A 21696-nucleotide genomic window follows, 5' to 3' on the forward strand; every position below is an offset into this window, starting at 1 on the left:
AGCTCTCAGCCTCGTGTCATTGCAACAGCCCCAGGAGCAATGTGCTGCCTGCATGGTGCCGGTGAGAGCCTGAACCCATGGCTCTGCTGCAACATGAGCCCTGGAGCTGGGATGGCACCAAACACTGCCCACGTGGCCAAGGAAGTGCAAGGGATGTGTCCCAGTGGTGACGTCCCCACACTGGTGGCACAGGGACCAGCACCAGGAGTGGGTCCCACATTGGGACACTGAGCTGTGATGGGCAGATGTGGGTGAGAGTGAAAGCGAGCCTTCCCCTCGCTCCCTTGGTGTCATGTTCGCAGGAGCAGCATGTTCCAGCAGAGCCATAAACAGGGGGAAGGAATAAACCTGTCTTTATCTGCCCGCGGGGCCTTGGGGTTGGCTAAGTTTGGAAATGAACTGAAAAAACAAAGGGTTTGTTTTCACACTGAGCTGAAACCAGAGCAGGAGCCGGGAGGCGGACTTTTTTGCTTTCAAGCATCACTGGATGAAGGCTATTCCTTTCCCTGCCACCCACAGGACTATTTCCCAACAGGACTTTAAAGCTGTGCCTTGCAACACCATTGTTTTGAACAGAAAGCATCATGTGCTGGCCCGGCCCGTGGCACCGACACGCTGTTGCTCAGGAGTCATGTTCATATCACAGCCTGGTCAGAAGCCACAGGTCTGGCCCTAGCTCAGCTCAGTGCTGCTCCTCACATGGACACAGACAGGTCCCTTCCCCTCTGGATCTCATCCCAGCAGCTCCCTGGCACAGTCTCAGTGTCAGTGAACTTGAAACGAACTGTTTTGGGTCACCTTCCCAGCAAGAAGATGTGGGTGTTGCAGATAAGCAGTCTTTTACCCATGGATGGTTATGAAGTTTTCATCCAGAGGAAGCCATTCCCAAACAAGATATCACCTTTCTTTTTGCCCCTTCTGCTCCACATCTGAGAAGATTAATGGTACTATGGGCAGCCATCACCATCCCCAACCCATCACCACTCATTGCCACCAATGGCCAGCCCATCACCAATCACAAACTCATCACAAACCCATTGCTGCCAATCACAGCTCCCTACCACCCATCATAAACCCACTGTTAATCCATCAGCACTCATTGCCACCCATCCCCAACCCATTCCCACTGATCACAAACCCATCACCAACCCATTGCTGCCAATCACAACTCTCCACCACCCATCACAGTCCCATCACCATGCATTTCTACCCATGGCCAACCCATCCCCAACCCATTGCTAACCCATCACCATTCATTGTCACCCATGACCAACCCATGGCCAACCCATCACCCACCCCCAACCCATCCCCAGTTGCTATCAATCACAACTCTCCACCACCCATCACAAACCCATCATCATTCATTGCCCAGCCATGGCCAACCCATCACCCATCCCCAACCCATCACCAACCCATCACCATTCACTGTTACCCATGATCAGCCCATGGCCAACCCATCAACCCATCCCCAACCCATCTCCTACCCATTGCTATCAATCACAACTCTCCACCACCCATCACAAACCCATCACCACTCATTGTGTACCCATGGCCAACCCATCACCCATCCCCACCCCATCCCCAACCCACTGCTGGCCCATCACCACCCATACTCAATGGGGACCATGTTTGGCTCCTGGTGACACTGAGCCACAGCTGGATCCTGTTTGGTGGCAGAGGGGACGGTGTGTGTGTGTGCAGTGCTGGGGCAGCCCTTCCAGCCCCTGGTGCACTCCACGCTCCCAGCCCACAGCCTGCAGTGTGGAAGCCATACATTATTAACAACAGCCGTGGTAGAACGGCCGCGCGCTCAGGCCCTGCGCTCATCCCCGGGCTCTCACATTTATATTTCATGAGCGCATCCCAACAAGCACAGTTGTATGGAAAAAAAAAAGAGAAACTGTCAGCTCAGGTTCAGCTCTGCCCTCGCTCGCTTCCAGGCTGTCTGCTTGTTTGTTCTTGCCTCAACCCCTTCATTAACCTGAATTAAAGCGTCATTCAAACCGACAGCTCCTGGCTGCCTCATGGTGAGGATGTTTGGGACGATCAGCAGCCAAGGGATGCGCCGGGCGCCCGCAGTGTTTGTGCCCCGGGATTTTCCTTCCCTGTGACCTTTGTTGATGGTGTAAAGCAGCCCCCCCAGCGCAGCGTTCGCAGCTCACACACGTGGAAATGGAGACGGTCGATCATTTTGTGGGTGCCCCATCCCTGCAGGCATCCAAGGCCAGGCTGGATGTGGCTCTGGGCAGCCTGGGCTGCTGGTTGGCGGCCCTGCACATAGCAGGGGGGTGGAACGGGATGAGCACTGCGGTCCTTTTCAACCCAGGCCGTGCTGTGATTCTATGATTTTCACACGTGGGGGGAAAAAAAAAGCAATCATTTTCCATCGACTTCTGCCGCCCTTTTCCCACGCTCGGATTACCCAACGCAGTTTCGGTGCTGCGCGCTCTCACCCGTTTGGCAAATCATCAATGGCTGCCATATGTGCTGCTCATCGAGAAGGAAACTGCCTCTTCTTCAAGGTGTGAAAGGCAGCCATGTGTAAAATCAGCTCAGCCCTTTGCTAAGTCAGACGGGGATCGCTCCCAAAGCGACGCAGTATGCGTGGATCCCCAAAGAGCGGCTGCTCCCCCTCTGCAGACAGAAGTGATTCCTGCAGGGGTGGATGGCTCAGATGGGGCGCAATGCTGCACCCCCAAGGCTTAATGCTTGGGAAAGAAACATCTCAACATGGAGAGGAGATGCAGTGGCCGCACCGGGCGGTGTTGCTCTCCTACAGCCCGTGTTTCTCTCTGGCTTGAAGAAAAATCAACTTCTGGGGTGGGATTTGCCACCACTTTAGGGATTTGGACATCAATTTCTAAGGGGGATTAAGAATCCCAATCCCTTAAGCAGCTTTGGCAGCCCCATCCCCAGCTCCCCTCAGCACAGACCCCCGGGCAGCCCCGCTCTGATGGCTGTGACACCCCCTCAGTGTCACACACAGCTCTGCCCTCCCCGTAGTGATGGAGGTTTGGGGTGATGCTGAAAGCATCCCAGCCCCAGGAGCTCCGGGCACAAAGCATTTGGGGCTGGGGACAGAGCAATGGGGCTTTCACCATCCAACACCACATCAATTTCCTTGCTTTTAGGCTGTTTTCTGGAACGTTTTTGGGCTCTGGGTGCTGCTCGTCATTGCCACATTCCTTTTCTGTCCTCACCCCACTGGGGACACAGTGGGGTCATGTCCCCAAGGGCTTGGGACTGTGGGGAGAGCCAGGGGCAGCCCCAGGCCAGCTGCTGGTTACAGTGCATAACAGTGGGAGAAAGCGCCCAGGAACCTCATTAACAGCCTCTCCTCATTAGTCACCATCTCCATGGTGATGGAGCTCAGCAAACCAATGGGTTATGAGCCACCCCACGGCGTGTGGGGCATCTGTGGCACTCAGCAGCCCTCGGTTGGGGCACAATGGGGCTGTGAGGCTGAGTGCTGAGCAGTGTGACCCCCATCCCAGGGTGTGCTGCTGGAAGATCCCATAGGAGCACAGTGGCTTGGTGCTGCTCACGCGTCCTCACGTGGGATGTGCCCATGGTGCATGGAAAGCGCTCGGGACAGGGCACATCTGGGGGTGCTGAGGCTGCAGCAGGGGCACTCCCCTCCTTGCCAGCCCAGGTCCCTCCAGTCTGAACCCCGCAGCATTAATCCAACGCTCACTGTGCCAGAGCTCACATTAACGCAGCACGAAATGCCTGTGGGCAGCTGAAAGCAGGCAAAACCCCCCTCTGCCCATTGGGGGGGGGAAAGGCAGCAGCTGGGATGGGTTTCCTCTGAAAATAAACCACAACTCAAACAAGGGAGCGTTTGGGAGGTGTGCATCCCCCAGAGGTGCTCCTGGGGCACGAAGGGCCCAACACAGCACGGCTGTGCCACGCTGAGACCCTCTGGGGAGCACCCCTTGACCTCTGCTGCAGCACTGTGCTCCCTCCATCCCACACTGCTTATGGACAGATTCCTGTAGGTGTGGGAAACCCCCCCCCCGGAAGGTGTCAGGAATTGTGGCACACACAGGGGCACAGCCAAGAACCCCTCCTCCCAGCTGGGCTGGGACGGGCAGCCCAAACCCAAAGCAGAGCCACTGGGAGGCACCAACATCCCACAGCCCACACCAGGACCTACACTCCAAGCTGATCCCCAGTACCAATGCCCACACTCAGAACCAATCCCCGGTACCAGATCCACACACCACTACCAATGCCCACTCCCAACACCCCATACCCACTACCAGCGCTAATACCCCTTACCCAGTAACCAGGATCACTATGGCACCAATGCCTCCCAGCCCCATTCCCAGTGCTGACCCCCAGTGCCACTGCACCGATGCTCCCACCATCACCTTCCTTGCAGGCTCTCGTGCTGCTGCCTTTGCAGCTTTATGAATATTGTAGCAAAGCCATTCCTTTCATCTCTGCTCCCTTCCAGGGAGCCCCAAACCTTCTGTACATTCATTTCCACCTCACTACGCCACTTAATTATTTAAGCTCTCCTTCCCGAAAGTGGAGCCCTTCCATTATCACTCCTTCCTCTGTGGCTCACGTGGAATTTGGGGACTTGCAAACCTGCCTGGAGCCTCAAAAACCCAATTGCCAACAGCATCTTCTCCATCCACCTCTGAGGCAGCACAGCCGGGCCATTTGCTGGAGCAGAATGCCCTCACTCGGTGCTTTCCTCTCCATCCTACTGCTCCATATGGGTCATTCTCTGCTTAACTGCACCACTGAGTGCCATTCGTGTGCCCCATGCCCGGTCCCCAGCAGCGGTCCCTGCGCTCACATTGGTGCGTCACCACCTGAATTAATCATCAGCCTCACTCTGTGCTGCGCTGCTCACCGAGAGCGAGTTTTGCACATTAAAAATTAACAGCCCTGAATGATTGATGGCCGGGCAGAGCTCAGCCTGCTCCAGGATTGCTTTCCTAAATGGCTGTCACGCATCCCTGTCCCCAGACGTCCCCTGCGGAGCTCCAGGCACATCAAGGGCGGTGTGGGTGAGGGGCAAACTGGCATGGCAGCAGCCCCCCGAAATGAGCCTTAGCTGTATGAAGTGCCACCCATCTGCTGGAGAGGCTGAAGGGCTGCAGGTGGTGGAACTTTCAGGGCTCATCTGGGGATGCTCTGCCCCTGCACAGTTGCTGGTTGTTTGCTGGCTCCATGTGTGCAGGGCAAAATATGCGGCGTGTGGCAGTGCTGCAGGGCTGGGAGATGCAATCTGGGACCTTCTGCCTTTCTCTCCCCATTATCTGCCTCTCTCCACATTGCTCCGTGCTGTACACTGCCATTTGGGAGTACTGAGGGGATGCACAGATTGGGGTGGGGGACAGAGAGCTTCTTTGGCTCATCCCTGCCATCATCGTCCCAACACCTGCACAGAGGGGCCGCCCACAGCCCCCCAGCATCCACCCCAGGCACCCAACACAGACACTCCCTCCCAGCACCCAGCCCTCACCCACCCCCTGCACCTGTCCTGGGCTCCCATCCTGTGCACCCTCAGTACGCTCTCCCAGCACCTACCCCACGCATCCACCCCCAGCATCCACCACGGGTGCCCATTTTCAGCTCACCCCTTCCAGGACCCATCCCAGGCTCCTGCAGAGTGTACTTTCTCCTTCGCCACCTCCAGTGCCCACTCCCAGTGCCCACTTCCAGCACCCATTCCTCTTCCACATCCACAGCACCCACCCCAGATTCCCATGCAATACATCCTTCTCACCTCTACCAACGCAGCACCCACTCCCAGCACCTATCTTTAGGGTTAGGGTCAGGGTTAGGGTAGGGTTAGGGTTAACCCTCTCATGCCCGTGTACCTCTCTGCAGCACCCAGCCCATGCACCCACCCCATGCACGCACCCCTGGCACTTCCCCCTTGTAACTTCCCTGCAGCACCCACCCCATGCATATCCCCATTGCACCTACTCCATGTACCCACCTGTAGCACCCACTCTGTGCAACCACCTGCAGCCACCACCCCATGGACCCCCCCCATGCACACACCCTTAGCACCCCACACACCCTTCTGCATCACCCCCCAGCAGCACCCACTCCATGCACCCGCTCCACACTCCCCCATGCAGCACCCAACCAGACACCCACCCCACACATCCTCCTGCAGCACCCATCCGTGCATGCACCCCACACACACACCCCTGGGTCATCCACCCCGTGCACCCCATGCACCCCCCTGCAGTACTGACCCCAGGCACCCACCTCTCGCACCCACTCTACGTACCCATTGCCATGTACCCTCCTGCAGCACCCACCCCATGCACATTCCCCATGCACCCACCCCACATACCCCTGCAGCACCCATCCCATGCATGCACCCCATGCAAGCACCCTCAGCACCCCATGCAGGCACCCCATGCACTCCCCTGCAGCACACACCCCATGCACCCACCCCATGCACACAACCTCAGCACTCCATGCACGTACCCCACGCACCCCCCTGCAGGACCCACCCCATGCACGCACCCCATGCACCCGTGTATCACCCCTCTGCAGGACCCACCTCACGCACGCACCCCGTGCAAGCACCCTCAGCACCCCATGCACCCCTCTGCAGCACTCACCCCATGCACCGACCCCTAGCAACCACTCTATGCACCCACCCCATGCACGCACCCCCTGTATCACTCCTCTGCAGCACCTACCCCATGCATGCACCCCATGCAAGCACCCTCAGCACCCCATGCAGGCACCCCATGCACCCCCCTGCAGCGCTCACCCCATGCACCCACCCCATGCATGTATCCCATGCACACACCCTCAGCACCCCATGCACGTACCCCACGCACCCCCCTGCAGCACCCACCCCATGCACCCACCCAATGTACCCCCCTGCAGCACCCACCCTATGCACGCACCCCCCTGTATCACACCTCTGCAGCACCTACCCCACGCACACACCCCATGCAAGCACCCTCAGCACCCCATGCATGCACCCCATGCACCCCCCTGCAGCACTCACCCCACGCACGCGCCCCATGCACGCCCCCCACGCACCCCCCTGCAGCACCCACCCACGCACCCCCCACACGCAGCCCCCCCTCTCCCACCGCTCCTCCCCTCCGCTCCCCCCGCGGTCGCCGCTCTCCTCGGCCCTCCGCCGCCCTCTCCCGGCCGCACCGGGAGCTCCGCTCGGAGCCGCCCCCGGGGGCCGCGGGGCCGGGGAGGGCGGCCCGGGACCGATCGGCGCCGTTCCCGCATCCGCCCCACGCGGGAGGAGGGATGCGGCCCCGTAACGCGGGATGCGGAACGGCCCACGGAGGGGAAGGGGTGCGGAATGTATCGTCGGCCCCGCGGCAGCGCTGCCGTCAATGGTCCGATTGTGCGCCGGGAACAGATGCGGCTTTTCTGCCGCCGTCAATGGAGGGGCTGTGCGGCCCCGCGGAGGGCACGGGAGGGTCTGGGAGAGCGCTGCTGGAAATGTCAGACGAGGGGCGGATGCTGAGAGCCCGAGGGCGGAGGTGGGGGAGGCGGGGGTGGAAGCGGCCGGGAACGGTTCCCGACGGAGGGACGGAGAGATGTTTGCCGGCTCCGTCATCCCGAGGGCCCGGCTGGGATCCTTCGGGCTGCTGAGGGCCCGGAGGCGTTCTGAGGCCGCGCCGTGCCCCTGGAGCGCACCCAGCAACCGCAATCCCACTCTGCGGGGCGATGGGAAACGAGTGGGTAAAGCCGAGCTGACGTCGCCCGCCGGGGCTGCCGCGGGGACACCGCCGTCCCGCCGCCGAACACGCGCCCTCTGCCCTCCGGCGCTGCTCGGAGACGGGAAGGCGTTCCCCGAGCTGTGCTGGGCTCCGTCCTTCTGCTCCCACCCCATCACCGTGCCCGGATCTGGCCGACCACTGCGGGGCCGCCCCACCCCTCGGGTGGCCCCTCGGAGGCCGGAGGTCCTGAGCAGCTCTGCCTGCAGCACCCCCACCTTTGGGGCGCGTTTATGGCCGCGTAACGGCAGGAAGGGGCCGATCCAACCCCGGTCCCGCTGGACGGCGGCCAAAGCAAACCCCGGCACGGCAGAGCTGCGCGGCGTTCCCCCGATAGGGCCGGGTTGGAAGAGCGGCCACTAAAAAAAAGCCGCCCGGCCTTCCCACGGGCATCGCCCGAGATAACAGCCGGAACCCGACGGGCGGCACCTGCAGCCGGAGAGATCAGAGCGGGCACCGGCGCGGGGGTCGGCGGGGCAGCCCGGGGACGGGAGGGCACACGGGGTGACACACGGGGTGACACACGGGGTGACACACGGGACGGGGACGCGGGGGCGGACGGAGCGGCTCTGCACGCGGTCCTGCCCCGGGCCGGCACCCGCAGCAGCACTCGGTGGGAACACCGCGGATTTGGGAGCGCCGCTGCTGTCGCGATGGGGAAACCGAGGCACGGCCGCGCCTATCGGCACGGGCACGGCTGGCAGGGAGCAGAGGAGGGGGATCGCAGGGAAAGGAGCCCTACGAGACGCTTTTCTGGCCCAACAAAGCGGTTCGATGTTTCCTATGAACCGAAAACCCGCCGGGCGGCAGAACTCCTCGCCCCGACGGCCGCTCCCGGGAACGCAAATCCGGGTCTGCGGACCGCACAGCCCCGCACAGCCCCGCACGGCTCAGCCGCAGCGCTGCCGGCTCAGAGATCCACCATTTTTGGCACAGCCGCCCTTTCCAGCAGTGCCGCTCTTCCCGCGAGCCGAGTTACGGAAGAGCGCTGGAAAAACACCCGAGGGTTCGGGATGGATCGCGCTGGGAGGGAAAGGGAAAGGGCTCCCGCCCCCCCCAGCCCCCCCCCCCCCCGCCCCGCCCCGGCCCCGCTGCCGGCCCGCCCCGCCGGGCTCCGACCTACAGCCGCCGGGCCCCGAGCGGCCCCGCGTAGGGCTGCAGCCCGGCGCCCGGCCCGGACCCGAGGTGAGGGCGGCGGGAGAGGCGGGCGGGGGGCGCTCGGCGAGGGCTGCGGGACGGGACCGCCGCTCGGGGCCCGCGGAGGGGCCGCGTCGGAGCTGCCGGGACCGCGGAGGGGTGGGGCGGCCCCGGGCATCGCGGGCGGGCGGGACGCGGAGCGGGGCCGGAGAGGGGGCTGCGTTCCGTCGGGCCGGGCCGGGCCCCGCGGCTCTGCACGGGAACGGGGAATCCTGGGGGTCTGAGGCTGGGGGTGCTGCGCGCCTCCCCGGGGCGGTGGGGACCCGCAGATGTGGGGTGCTGCGGGGCACCCCGCGATAATGGGAACCTGGAGGTGCCGTGGGGCACCCCGTGGTGATGGGAACCCACAGATGTGGGGTGTTGTGGGGCACCTCATGGCGATGGGGACCTGGGGATGTTGTGGGGCACCCCATGGTGCTGGGGACACAGAGCTGAGGGTGCTGTGGCGTTCCCTGGGGACCTGGGGGTGCTGTGGGGAACCTCGTGGTGTTGGAGACCCACAGAAGTAGGGTGCTACGTGACAGCCCATGGTGATGGGGACCTGGGGGTGCTGTGGGGAACCTCGTGGTGATGGGGACCCCAGAAATGTGACACACTGTGGTGCCGGAGACCCCGAGTGCTGGGGATGCTGCGGGGTTCCCTATGGTGATGGGGACCTGAGGGTGCTGTGGGGCACCCCATTGCGTTGGGGACCCACAGAAGTTAAGTGCTACATGGCACACCATACTGATGGGGACCTGGAGAAGTGGGGGAGCTGTGGAGCTCCCTGGGGTGCTGGGGGTTCTTTGGGCAACCCCGTGGTGATGGGGGTGCGGTGGGACCCCCGGGCTGCTGCAGGCACATGGTGTGCAGTGGAGTCATAGTGCTCTCAGATGGAGAGGGCTCAGCCCTCAGGGAACCCACAGCTGTTCCCAGGCACCCAGCATGTGTTCGCCCCCCCAGCTGCAGGACGGCCCCCCGCTGCTCTTTGCCCCCACGTGTTGTCACCAGCCCCAAAGGAACATTGGTGGGACATGCTGGTGGGCTGCGCTGTGGGTGCCGGACCGGCGGTGCGGCCAAGCGGGCAGTGGGGACAGCACGGTGGCACGGGGTGTGGGCAGAGCTGGTTGTCCCCTTTCTTTGGGGCAGGGGGAGGGGTGCTGAGCATCCAGCCCCGGCCATACCCATCCTGTTGCACTGCTGGTGGCATCGCAGGGGACGTGCAGACGTGTCACCACAATGGCTCCGTGAGAGGATCCCAAATCGCAGCGGGGTGCTGGCAGCTCCGGCCCTCCTGCTGCGGAGGAAGCTGTCTGTGCTCAGTGCTTTCCCTTTAACTTTGGGCTTTGGGGCTTATCACTGCACACAGCTTCGAGGGAAACGTGCCTGCGGAGATAAATCAAGCTGCAGTGGCCGGCGCTGCTCTGGACTCTGTTCTTCTCACATTCCTCATGACCTCAGTGTTTGGCTCGGAGGAAGGTTGAGGAGTGCTGTCAGTGTGTCCCACCCCAACCATCGCCCTGCTGCAGCCCCACGGATGGCACAGCTCTGCCCCTGCCTGGGGAAATGCCAGTGCCAGAAGCAGCGCTTCAGCATCCGTGGCGTTGGCACGGGGTCCTCCTGCCCGTTGGAGCGGTGCCTCGAGCAGAGCGCCGGGGAGCAGGGGGTGCCCGGTGGGGCGTGGGCACAGCCGGCATTGCCCGGCCCTGTGCTCCATGCCCTGACCCCACCTGCAGCAACAAAGCCTCCGCGGTCCTCCTGCCGGGACACGGAGAGCGGCCGCTCTTTGAAGCGGTGCCACGGCGCTGGCGGCTGCGGGGATGAGGGGACAAGGCTGGCTTTGTGCGGCCAAACCCAGCAGGTGACGGCGGAGGCTTAACCCTCTCACTACGGTGCGCCACCTCTGCCTGCCTCCGCTTCTCGTCCTCAGAGCTGAGCTGATGCTCTCCTGTCTTGCGGCGCAGGTGGGCGCACACGCGGGGTCAGCAGCGCGGAGCGGCGCTGAGAAAGGGCACCGTACCCCGAGCCGTGCAGGAAGCAGCGTGGTGCCCGGCTCTCGTGGGGCTGGAGCGGGGCTGGAGAGGGGCTGGAGAGGGGCCAGAGCTGTTCCTGGCACGGCCCCAGGCAGGACAATTCCCGGTCGCGGGGCGGAAGGGAGCGCCGGGGCCGTGCGGCCGTTCCTGTTGCTCTCCCTCTTCCTCCCGCTCGATTCACAGCGCTGCTGGGGGAAGTTTATCCTGGCCTTGGCGCTGCTTAACGACCTGCAGGGAGGAAACCAACCACTTCCCCGGCTCAGCGAGGAGGGGATGTGCTTCAGTTTGGGGGCTTGGGGCTCCCCTCTGCACGGCTTCCATGGGGCTATGGGGAACAAAGTGCCCAGAGTGTGGCCCCAGAGCTGTGGGGATGGATGCAGGCAGCCCCTGAGCCCCGGGGACATCGCTGAGGGATGAGAGCTGCGTGCCACGGGTCAGGAAAGCTGGGAATGGGCCCTTCCCAGCACAGGCATCGCTGCGGCGCAGCTGCTTCCCACCCAGCAGCGCTGTCCCCACTGCCCCACGCACGGATGCTGCAGCAGGTTGGGGCTGAGCAGTGGCTGTGAGCTCACCCCTGGAGCGCAGCCCACGCTGCCATTTCCCTTCCTTCGCCTCTCGTCGGGTTCACGGGAACGGCCCGGCCCCTTTTTGTGCCTTTTTCCTGCAGGGAAGGGAAACACTAATGCTCATTGCTCCTTCTGCTGGGTGCCAGGCTCGTGGGCGGGCAGGCATCCCGCTGGCTCCCACCCAGCCTGCGCGTGCCTGGCTCCTGGGAAAGCCAGGTTCCCATTTCACCCCCCCCTCCTCCCCCCCCACCTTCTCCTGTGCTTTCATCAGGGAAAGCAGCCAGGTTCCTCCTGGGGGCACCGAGCAGCCCCCGGTGGGGTGGGAGACGTGGTGCAAAGCAGCGATGGGTGCTGGGAGCTGCTGGTGGTCGTGGCGCTTTGTGAAGCGTCTGTTTGTGTGATCCTGGGCTGATTTCTCACTGCCTGAAGGCTCGGTGCCCTGCTCCTTCTCCCCACTCTGACTCATGGCTTTTTGCACCCTCAGTGCTGGCAGCGCGGTCGGCCCAGGCTGCAAAGCATTCCTTAAATGTACAAACAATCCCTGGGAGCAGCTCCAGCCCTCAGGCACCGGGTGGGACCCAGCCAGAGTGCGGGCATGGCTGCAGGGATACGGCCCAGCTTTGGGTACAATGGGGTACCCCGGCTGGGGAAGCGGTGTGGGGCCGGTGGGGTCGGGCTGGATCGCAGTGTTTCGCAGCATGGGGCCCCGCTGTTGTTTCAGGTTGATGGTCCCCTGCTCGGCAGCACTGCAGGGAGAAGATGGCTCAGCCCGCACACCTGAACCAGAACCTGCCAGGTAAAGGGACCGGAGCTGCATGTAGGGATTGGGGGTGGGGGACACCACCAGGTGCGGGGTTGACCTGAGCCATTCTGATGGGTTTCCTCATCCCAGCACTGAGTTCAAAGCAGAGCAGAGCCCTGCAGCACCCGATGGCACCGCAGGTGCGGGGCAGGGGCCGTCCACACATCTCCTCCAGCAGCATCCCTGCACAGCGCAGCAGAAATGCCTCGTGCCTCCATCAGGCCGCTGCCTGAGCGTCTCTGCTTGCCTTGCAGATCTCGGGGGCCCGTTCTTGTACAGGGACCAGGATGACAGCGAGAAGAGCTCGTACTCGGTGGAAACCCCCTATGGCTTCCTCTTGGACCTGGATTTCCTGAAGTACGTCGACGACATCGAGAGCGGCCAAACGCTCAAGAAGGTTCCGCTGCCGCGCAGGGCCAAAGGGACGCGGCTGCAGCCCGGCACACTGCGCAGCCCCAGCAGCCACCCCAGCGGCTGGACCTCCACCGAGTCCCTGGCCTCCACGCTCAGCGAGGATGGGAGGAGCGCAGTGCTGCTGTCCCCGCACGGCCGGGCGGTCCCCGAGCCCCCCGGCAAGCAAACCTCGCTCCCCACATCCCCACCGCCCCCGGTGCGGCTGCTCCCACCTCCTGCCCGCAAGTACCTGGCACGAAACCCACAGGTGGAGAAGACCTTGCTGGAGACGAGCAGGAGGCTGGAGCAGGAGCAGAGCCGCTCGCAGCCGGGCGCCCCGAGCCAGGCGCACCCGTGGGTGCCGGCGGGGTCCGAGGGTCAGCCCGGCTCCGTGCGGATGAGCCCCGGCAGCTCAGGGCGCAGCACTCCGGCCGCAGGGCTCGGCACGGCCCCGCTGCAGCACGTGAGGGAGCAGATGGCCGCGGCCCTGCGGCAGCTGCGGGAGCTGGAGGAGCAGGTGAAAACCATCCCGCTGCTGGAGATGCGGATCTGCGAGCTGCAGCGGGAGAAGGCGAAGCTGATGGAGAAGCTGTCGGCGGAGCCCAGCAAGGTGTCGTTGGATCATCCCGATGGGAGCGAGGAGCAGCCTCAAGCAGAGCTGGAGGGCGAAGCGGAGCCGGGGAAGGGGCGAGCGAGCAAGATAGCAGAGCTGAGGAAGCTGACGGAGAAGCTGGCCGTGCCGGAGAGGGGCGGCCGCAGCGTGCCGGGCAAGGGCATGGCGGCCAGGCCCAGGGCCGCAGAGAGGCAGTGCCGCTCCGTGGCGGTGGGCGAGGAGCGGGCCATGAGCGACGCCGTCTTCTACTACCGATCGCAGCAGGAGGGCGGCGAAGCGCCAGAGGGCCGGGAGCGCCGGGACGTGGCCGTGTGGGTGCTGGAGTCCTCGCTGGGCCTGGCCTCGGAGGCAGAGACGGAGCTGGAGCTGCTGCAGCAGACGGTGGGGCACCAGAAGGACGTGATCGCCCTGATGGAGGGGCACCTGCGGGAGGCCACGCGCGAGCTGGAGGAGCTGCGCATGGAGGTGTGCGCCCGGCAGCCCCGCAGCCGCGCGGACAAGGAGGTGACGGCCAGGCCGCAGGTGGCCGAGGCGCTGGTGGAGGCGGCGGTGGCCACGCAGAGCCGGGCGGCCGGAGAGAGCGTGCAGACGGCGGACGTGGCCGTGGGGTGCGCCCCGCAGACCGCCTGCGTTGGGGTCGGCTGCCGGCCCCGCGGGCGGGACGTGGCTGTGGGGCCCGATGCGGCCGTGGGCCGTGAAGACAAAGGCAGCCAGGCCGACGTGGGCCCCGCCGATGCGGACCCCGCCAACACGGGCCCCGCTGACCCCAGCCCTGACAACGCGGGCCCCACCGGTGCAGGCCCTGCCGGTACGGGCGCTGCCGACCCACCTCCCACCAACACGGGCCGCACTGATCCAGGCCCCGCCGTCCCGGCCTGTGAGCAGACGCAGCCCGGTGTGTGTGATGCCGGATGCCGGCAGCCCCCCCCAGGCAGTCCCGCCGCCCCCACACCGCAGCGTGCAGCAGTGCCGAAAGCAATAGGGGCTGCCGTGGGTCCTGCGGCCCTCTCGGCGGAGGTGGAGGATGGCAGCCAGGAGCCGGCACAGGACGGCAGAGCGGCCCCCAGCCCTGCAGCCAGTGAGTGGGGTGGGGGCTCGGGGTGCCCCCCGACTCGCCGGGCCCTGATCCCATCTCTGTGCTGCAGGAGCCCTGAAATCCATCATGAAGAAGCGGGACGGACCTCCCCGGAGCGAGGCTGAGGGCAGCAAGAAGAGCCTGCAGTTTGTGGGCGTGCTGAACGGGGAGTACGTGCTCAGCGTCCTCGTGGTCTTGGGGGCTGCCCCCTCCCCCAGCCATGGGGCAGTGGGGGGGACCAGGTGGGTGCAGCCACTGAGCCCCTCTCTCTGTGCAGGTATGAGAGCACGTCCAGTGAGGAGGAGGAGGAGGAGGAAGAGGAAGAGGAAGGAGACAGCTCCTCCGAGAAGGCTTCGGCTGACAGCTCTGACAGTGAGGAGCCGGGGGGCACCGACACCTCAGAGGAGGAAGAAGAGGATGCTGTGGATGGGGATGGACAGAGTGAGCTGTGCGGGCAGCAGGAGGGTGAGGGGGGCAGCATGGCCCCCCCAGAGCCCCCCGAGGTGAAGGAGAAGTAAGTGCTGCGCCTGCACCGCGCTGCGGTCCTGCTGATGGGAAAAACACTCATCTCCTGCAGAAAGCATCGGGCAGGAAAAGTTGTTCCAGGGCCACCGGTCTGCTAAGGAAGCCCTGCGGAGGAGGCTGCAGCTGGGTCTTTTTACAGGAGTGATGGGAAAAAAAAAAAAAAAAAAGGCATTTTTTAACAAAGGGAAAAATTCAGCCTAAAAATGGGCAGCTCGGTGTCTGAGCATGTCCGTATAAGGCTGTGTTTGGCAGGCTGGACCCCCCCGGGGGCACGGCCACAGAACTGGGAGGAGGGCTACGGCGATGGGGACGTTCCCTGGGGGGGGGGGCAGGGAATCGGGGAGAGGAGTGAAAGCTCAGGGCTGGGGGGGTTTGGAGGCTCCGTGCCCTTGGTGCCACAGCCACCCATGTGCCCCCCAGGTTCGAGCTGAGCCCCAGGATGCGGGAGGCCTGCCTCATTGTCAAGACCCACCTGGGCCACCCCACAGCCACCAAGAGCAAGGAGGTGGTAAGTCAGGTGCTGCAGGTGGGATGCGTACCACCGGGCCAGCCCTCCCCAAAGGTGGGCCTGCAATGCTCACATCAGCACTTTTCTTCCCGAAGCACGGCCCAGATATCCCAAAATCCACGTAGACTCAGGGCTGTCCCTGCACGGGGCTGGGCTGGGGGGTCCTGCCTCCGTGCCGTGCAGGGGCTCAGCCCCACTCGCTGCCCACAGCTCGCCAGCAGCAGCCTGGTCCTGCAGGAGTGGTTCCGTCTGTCCAGCCAGAAGTCATCCGTCCCCGACACAGTTGCCAACCACCTCCTGGCCTTTGCTGAGCTCTCACCGGCCCTCCTGACCCACGTGGTCAACCTGGCCGACGGGAATGGCAACACAGCCCTGCACTACAGCGTCTCCCACTCCAACTTCCACATTGTGAAGCTGCTTCTGGACACAGGTGGGTGCCCCCGGGTCTGCACAGCCCCACAAACATCCCGCTGCCGGGATGCCCTGAGAGCAGCACCCTCAAAGCCCTCCTCTGCCCTTCCCCACAGGGGTCTGCAATGTGGACCATCAGAACAAAGCTGGTTACACGGCCCTCATGCTGGCAGCTCTGGCAGCCGTGGAGCAGGAGGACGACATGAACGTGGTCAGGAGGCTCTTCAGCATGGGCAACGTCAATGCCAAGGCCAGCCAGGTTGGTGTGGGGTGGGGGCCACCACATCCTGACCCCCTGCGAGCAGCTCCTGGCTCCACGCTCACCTGAGCCCACCCCGAGGGGCCGATATGCAAGGAGAGCATCACATCAGGAGCTCCTTCTACCCGGCATCAAGCAGGGAGGTGCTCAGAGCCCTTATGGGCACTGGGGACAGCAGCAGGACGAGGGGGTGGCCCAGCTGGGGTAGAACCATGTTGGCAGCATCCCTCGTGTCGCAGGCCGGCCAGACAGCACTGATGTTGGCCGTCAGCCACGGACGGCAGGAGATGGTGGAAGCCCTGCTGGCCTGCGGGGCCGACGTGAACCTGCAGGATGAGGAAGGCTCCACTGCACTCATGTGTGCCTGCGAGCACGGCCGCGTGGAGACCGTGAAGCTGCTGCTGGCTCAGCCCACCTGCGACGTCTCCATTGTGGACAGCGTAAGGCATCGCTGCCAGGGCCTGAGCACACTCACCCACCCCCAGACCCAAACCCAAACCTCTCCCAACTGCTCTCCTGTCCTCCTTAGGATGGTAACAACGCTGTCACCATCGCGCTGGAGGCGGGACACAGCAACATTGCGGTGCTCCTGTATGCCCACCTCAACGGGACGAAGGCACAGCCACAGGTGAGTGCTGCAGCCCCCTCAGCCCTTGTAAGGGACACAGAAGTGGCACCGCACCACCAGAAGGACTGCCTGGTGGGCAGATGGCACAGGGAGGGGAACGGGGCTGTGACACAAGTGAGAGCAGCTGACAGTACCCAAGGAAGGTGCTGCAGAGGCAATAGCAGCATCCCATGGGTGGCAGATGCTCAGTGCATCCTCGATGGGAGGGGAACAGCCTGGCTGGCCCCAACCAGGAGCCACAGGAGGGGTCTCTGGTGACACTCAGTGACTCTATTCCCTCTCTGCAGCAGGGGACATCAACAGCAGGCACCAAGAGCCCTGGGAGCCCAAAGAAACCGAATTAGAATGACCTTTGGATCCGGCTGCGTGCCAGCTGGCCACCATCAGAGCCAGCCTGTCACTTGTGTCCCCTCTCCCGCTGCTCCTTCGTGTGCTGAATCGCTCCCTGAGGCTGCGGATGTTTTCCATCTCCCATCGACAGAGTAGGCACTGTCCCTGGGCCTCAGTGCAGGAAGTGTCCCACTGCAGCTGCAGGAGCACCGCAGGGCTGCGAGGGGGAGTGGGGCTGTGGGAGGGCGGGCAGCAGCAGTGGGAGAGGGGACATGGAGCAGCTGACTCACGGCCACAGGAGCATTTCCAGACTGAAATATGCGCTCATCTTTCCTGGCATTTCCTTTCCCAATGGAAACCTGGCTCTTCTCTAACATATGCACACAAAAGAAACAATTTTTTTAATATATATATATATATATACTAAGCAATATATCTAAAAAAAAAAAACATCGAATCAGTCAATGATTTGATTCTCTCAATGGGAGCCAAAACTCGTGGGTGCTCAGGGCTGCAGCTGAGCTGACAGAAGAGAGATGAGAGCCACAGCTGCATTTAGGGACTGAGACCGCCCAGCCTGTGCTAGGAGCCACAGAGAGATGAAAGTCACCCCACAAGCATTTCCCATTTTAAAAGTCCCACAGCCACCAACCATCCAGGGGCTGTCACTGCCTCCACAAGCCTGCTTGCCCTCCCCAGGGGGAGGAGCGTGGCTTCTAGCTCCAAAAATAGAGCAGCAAGAAGGGCTCAGAGACAGCCTAGGGCCTGCAGAGATGGACACGTACGTAGGAACACGTGTGTGTGCAAGTGTATGTGCACCATGCAGGGTGGGAACAGACAAGGTAAGGATGAGGACTGGCAGCAAACAAAACAAGAAGGCTTTTGCATGTGAAGCAGGCCCTGCTCTGAATCACTAAGGTAAGCGATGCTGCAGCCCCCACTGCCGCCCCTTGGCTCCTCTTCCTCCACCGAGGCACACAAGGCCTGGTCTGAGCCACCTCACCAGCTGGGAAGTGCTCCCAGGAGAGCTGCTCTGGGCAGCACACCGCTGTTCTCACCCTGTTTCAGCTTTGCACTGAAGTTACTACACAATGCTTACAGCCACTCTCCAGTACACTGCTCTGTGTGTATTCCATACTCACCGCTTTTGTTTCACACCTCTGTTTACTGACATTTTTATACTGATGTTTATTTTTAAGACAAATAAAATTTAAACCTATTTTGAAATATTACAGCCACCATCAGCACTCTCCTGCCTCTTTGTCTGGGTACTGCCCTGGCCCTCTGCACTCCAGCCCTGCAGGCTTATGAACTGCCTAAATCCACCTGTGAGGCTCTTTATTTCCTGCTGAATTATTTCAGAGCAGAAAACCTGAAGCTGGGATTCAGGTCTTGAGGTGATGGCTTCTGGCCTGCCTCACTTCACACAGTGTAACACTGAGACCAGGCGCAGCCCTCTGCTCCCTGGTGCTGATACTGTTCAGCTGTACTGTTACAGAGCAGAATGAGGCTACAAGGTCCTTGCAGGGCAGGAGGGTACAGTGACCACATAGAGACAACTGGGGAGGGCCACAGCTGCTCCAAACCACCCCACTCACTACATATGCACATCCACCTGGCCACTCACTCACAGCTGATGCCTTGTGTCACTCAGCAGCACAGCTGGCAGCCCTGCTCTGCTGCCTGTCCTCAGAACACCACATTCTTTGGTCACTGCCAGTGCTATGCTGGGAATGAAAAGCAGCCAGATAAGAGAACTCCACAGCAGGCTTCTCTTTGCACTGAGTTAGCCCTGGAATGCTCTGCTGTGCCACAAGAACCAAGGGAAGGCAGGCTCACTCTATGACCTGAAATTAAAGGGACATCAAAGAGGAATCAAGAATCAGATAAAGCAACAGCATATGCACATACTGACAATCCTAAGCTCAGTGATTTGAACATTCAGTTCCGCAAATGCTCTCCTCAGCTTTTGGAAGCTCAAACTTTATTCCCAGTCACTGAAGTGCCTTAATGAGGTTCAGGACATTGAAGGAAGACAAAGGTTCCCATAGACAGAGCAATACGTGATGGAGGCCACAGTTATCAGCCACAGACCTGACTCAGTTAAAACACACCACAATCATCACTCCCACCTGGCTGAAAACACCCATCTGTCACAGGGACACAGCACTTAAAAACAGCTCCTGAACTGTGACAGTTTTCAGACTGACTCTTAACACTTTATCCTACCTCTACCTTTATTTAGTGGCCTAAAATAAACTCTTCTGGCTGATCTCGTGGCAGAAGCAAAAGCTGAAGGAACTGATGTTGATTTACTGACACTTTGAAGAAGAGATGAACACTTGTTCTCTGTGGGTGACTGCCAGGAAAAGCAGCAAGGAGCTGTATTTATAGCAGCACTGATGGAATTGCTTACTGAGGGCAGAAAGGCTGAGGCAGCAGGCAGTTATTTCACAGGCTGCTAAGTTGACTTCCAAATTGTAACAGAACTCCATAGAAGAACTGCAAGCATAGCAGAGCCTCCCTGCTGGTTACATACAGTTAGCAGAATGGTCAGAAACATGGCTGTTGAAAGCAAAATAAAGTTACCTCAAAAAAAGCAAAATAAAGTGAGCACAAAAATACAACAACAGAACAACATCAGGATGAAGGCATTACGTGTAAGTAGGCCTAAGAGCACGCTTCTGCCCCTCTACTGAACCCAAAACCACAGGCCGATACACACAAAGGCATGCTCTAAAGCTAACACACCCAATAAGCGAGTCCTGGGCAAAAGACTACTGGAAAAAACCTTTATTGCGCCAACCCCAACGCCGCACTCCGCTCCATCCTCGCCGCGTACCCCCGGCCGGCCCGCAGGCCGCTCCAAATGCACACAGCGCCCAACGGCAGCGCGCTGTGGGCCCGGCCGGGCAGTTGGGGCGGCCCGCAGCGCTCCGTGCTCAGCGCAGCCGCCGCGCCTCGCGCTCCGACTCGAGCAGGGTGAGGACGTCTCCCTCCCGCACCGGCCCCTTCACGTTGCGGATGATGGAGCGGCTCGTGTCGTCCATGAACTCCACGCGCACCTGAGGCGAAGCGCAGCGCAGCGTCAGTGCGGCCCGGCGCGGCCCGGCAGCCCCACGGCCCGGCCTAGCGGCCCGCTCACCTGCGTGCACTGCCCCTGGGAGCCGGTCCGGCCCAGCACCTTGGTCACCTGTGGGCACAGAGCAGCGCGTCAGTACCGGACATCCCTTCCCTCCCCTACGGACCCTCTCGCGGCCCCGCGCCCCCACCCTGGCCAGCTTGATAGGCTGCACGCGGCTCGTGTCCATGGCGGCTCTAAAAGAAGGAAGGGGGAGGGCCTCCCTGAGCTGGTTTATATAGCAATAAATCTCGCGATACCCAGTAAATCTCGCGAGATCTCGCAAACCTCGCGCTCTCCCGCCCCACGGCCTCGCCGCGCGCACATCCAAATCTCGCGAAATTGAATATATCTCCCGCTGCGCGGCTCCGCCTTATGTCTCCCCAAGTCTCGCGAGATCCAACGTGCGCCGCGTTCTCCCGCCCCGCCCCTCGCTGCCCTTCACAACAGCCAAGATGGCGACGGCCACCCGCCTCATCCAGCGGCTCCGCAACTTCCTGGCGGGGGTAAGGCGGGTCCGGCCCGCGGCACCGCGCGTCCTGCTGGCTGCTGGCGAGCTCCGGCGGCCGCGCTGAGGTGGCCTCCCCTTGAGATTCTCTCGCCTTGCCTTGCAGCGGGACCTCCAGGCCAAGCTGGCGCTGCGCTACACGGAGATCTCCAAGAGGTACCGCTGTGGGGGTGGGGCAGCGCCGCTCCCCGCTCCTGCCTTTTAACCCGGCGGTGCTGAGGCCCTGTGGCAGCAGCCCCTGTGCTGGAGCTCTCGCACCTTTGCAGGACACAGCCGCCGCCCCGGCTCCCGGTGGGCCCCAGCCACAAACTCGCTGACAACTATTACTGCACCCGGGACGGGCGCCGGGAGGCAGGCCCACCCATCGTGGTCGCCTCGGGGCTGAAAACCCTCCCTGCAGGAGCTCAGGGCAGCAGGTAGGTGGGAGCCCCTCTGCCCAGAGCGGCTGTGAGCCTCGTGGTTTGCACCAAAGTATTGCTCTTCTTACAGCTGTGGATGCCCCAGCCCTGGAGGCATTCAAGGCCAGGCTGGATGTGGCTCTGGGCAGCCTGGGCTGCTGGTTGGCAACCCTGCACACAGCAGGGTTTGAAGCCAGATGAGCATTTTGGTCCTTTTCAACCTAGGCTATGCTGTGATTCTATAATGACAGGCAGCACTGGTAGTTTTGCAGGTTAAAAGAATACTGAGCTGATTCTCTTTTCTTTTTTCTACCCCAGCTCAAGCTCTTCAGTGACAACAACTGACAAAAAGCCAGTGACACCAGGGCCTGTTCTTAAGAAGTGGGAAATCTCAAAAGACCAGCCCTATTTGTGAGAAATGAGCATGGCAAGGCTGGATGTACAGATCTCGGTCCATTAAAAAGCAGCACTCTCGTGGTAAGCCTGCAGTGGATTTAGTTACGAAGATGCTATACAGAACGTATTTGCACGCACAACTAGTAAATATATTTAAAATTGTGACTATTCTCCCCTTTTGTCTGTTCTGTTGGAATTACTGAAATTATTCTTTAACG

The 21696-nt window shown here is 61.8% G+C and overlaps 3 protein-coding genes across 6 annotated transcripts; 2 read left to right on the plus strand and 1 right to left on the minus strand.

The window, feature by feature from the left end:
• The first annotated feature begins 8039 nt into the window (after positions 1-8039).
• On the plus strand, positions 8040-18296 carry KANK3 (KN motif and ankyrin repeat domains 3). Of its 4 annotated transcripts, none has more exons than XM_040653618.2 (11): positions 8853-12135; positions 12233-12307; positions 12568-14397; positions 14465-14564; positions 14672-14908; positions 15340-15427; positions 15638-15857; positions 15955-16097; positions 16337-16537; positions 16627-16725; positions 17013-18296. In XM_040653618.2, exons 2-11 carry the CDS (start codon positions 12271-12273, stop codon positions 17067-17069), a joined length of 3012 nt encoding a protein of 1003 aa, XP_040509552.1. In that variant the 5' UTR covers positions 8853-12135; positions 12233-12270; the 3' UTR covers positions 17070-18296. The 4 variants fall into 4 exon arrangements, with proteins under 4 accessions (XP_025000168.2, XP_025000169.2, XP_040509552.1 ...); XM_425881.8 differs by having other exon boundaries at positions 8853-8921; XM_025144400.3 differs by lacking the exon at positions 12233-12307 and having other exon boundaries at positions 8040-8921.
• Positions 18297-19833: 1537 nt separating this feature from the next.
• On the minus strand, positions 19834-20387 carry RPS28 (ribosomal protein S28). The gene is made up of 3 exons (NM_001302177.2): positions 20328-20387; positions 20201-20248; positions 19834-20120 (listed from the first exon to the last, which is right to left on the minus strand). Exons 1-3 carry the CDS (start codon positions 20364-20366, stop codon positions 19998-20000), a joined length of 210 nt encoding a protein of 69 aa, NP_001289106.1. The 5' UTR covers positions 20367-20387; the 3' UTR covers positions 19834-19997.
• A 225-nt stretch (positions 20388-20612) lies between these two features.
• Positions 20613-21643, plus strand: NDUFA7 (NADH:ubiquinone oxidoreductase subunit A7). The gene is made up of 4 exons (XM_025144402.3): positions 20613-20682; positions 20791-20840; positions 20951-21100; positions 21401-21643. The coding sequence occupies exons 1-4, from the start codon at positions 20632-20634 to the stop codon at positions 21495-21497; spliced, it is 348 nt and encodes a 115-aa protein (XP_025000170.1). The 5' UTR covers positions 20613-20631; the 3' UTR covers positions 21498-21643.
• The last annotated feature ends 53 nt before the right edge of the window (positions 21644-21696 follow it).

This window comes from Gallus gallus, chromosome 28 (assembly GCF_016699485.2).
Source record: "Gallus gallus isolate bGalGal1 chromosome 28, bGalGal1.mat.broiler.GRCg7b, whole genome shotgun sequence".
NCBI classification, from domain to species: domain Eukaryota; kingdom Metazoa; phylum Chordata; class Aves; order Galliformes; family Phasianidae; genus Gallus; species Gallus gallus.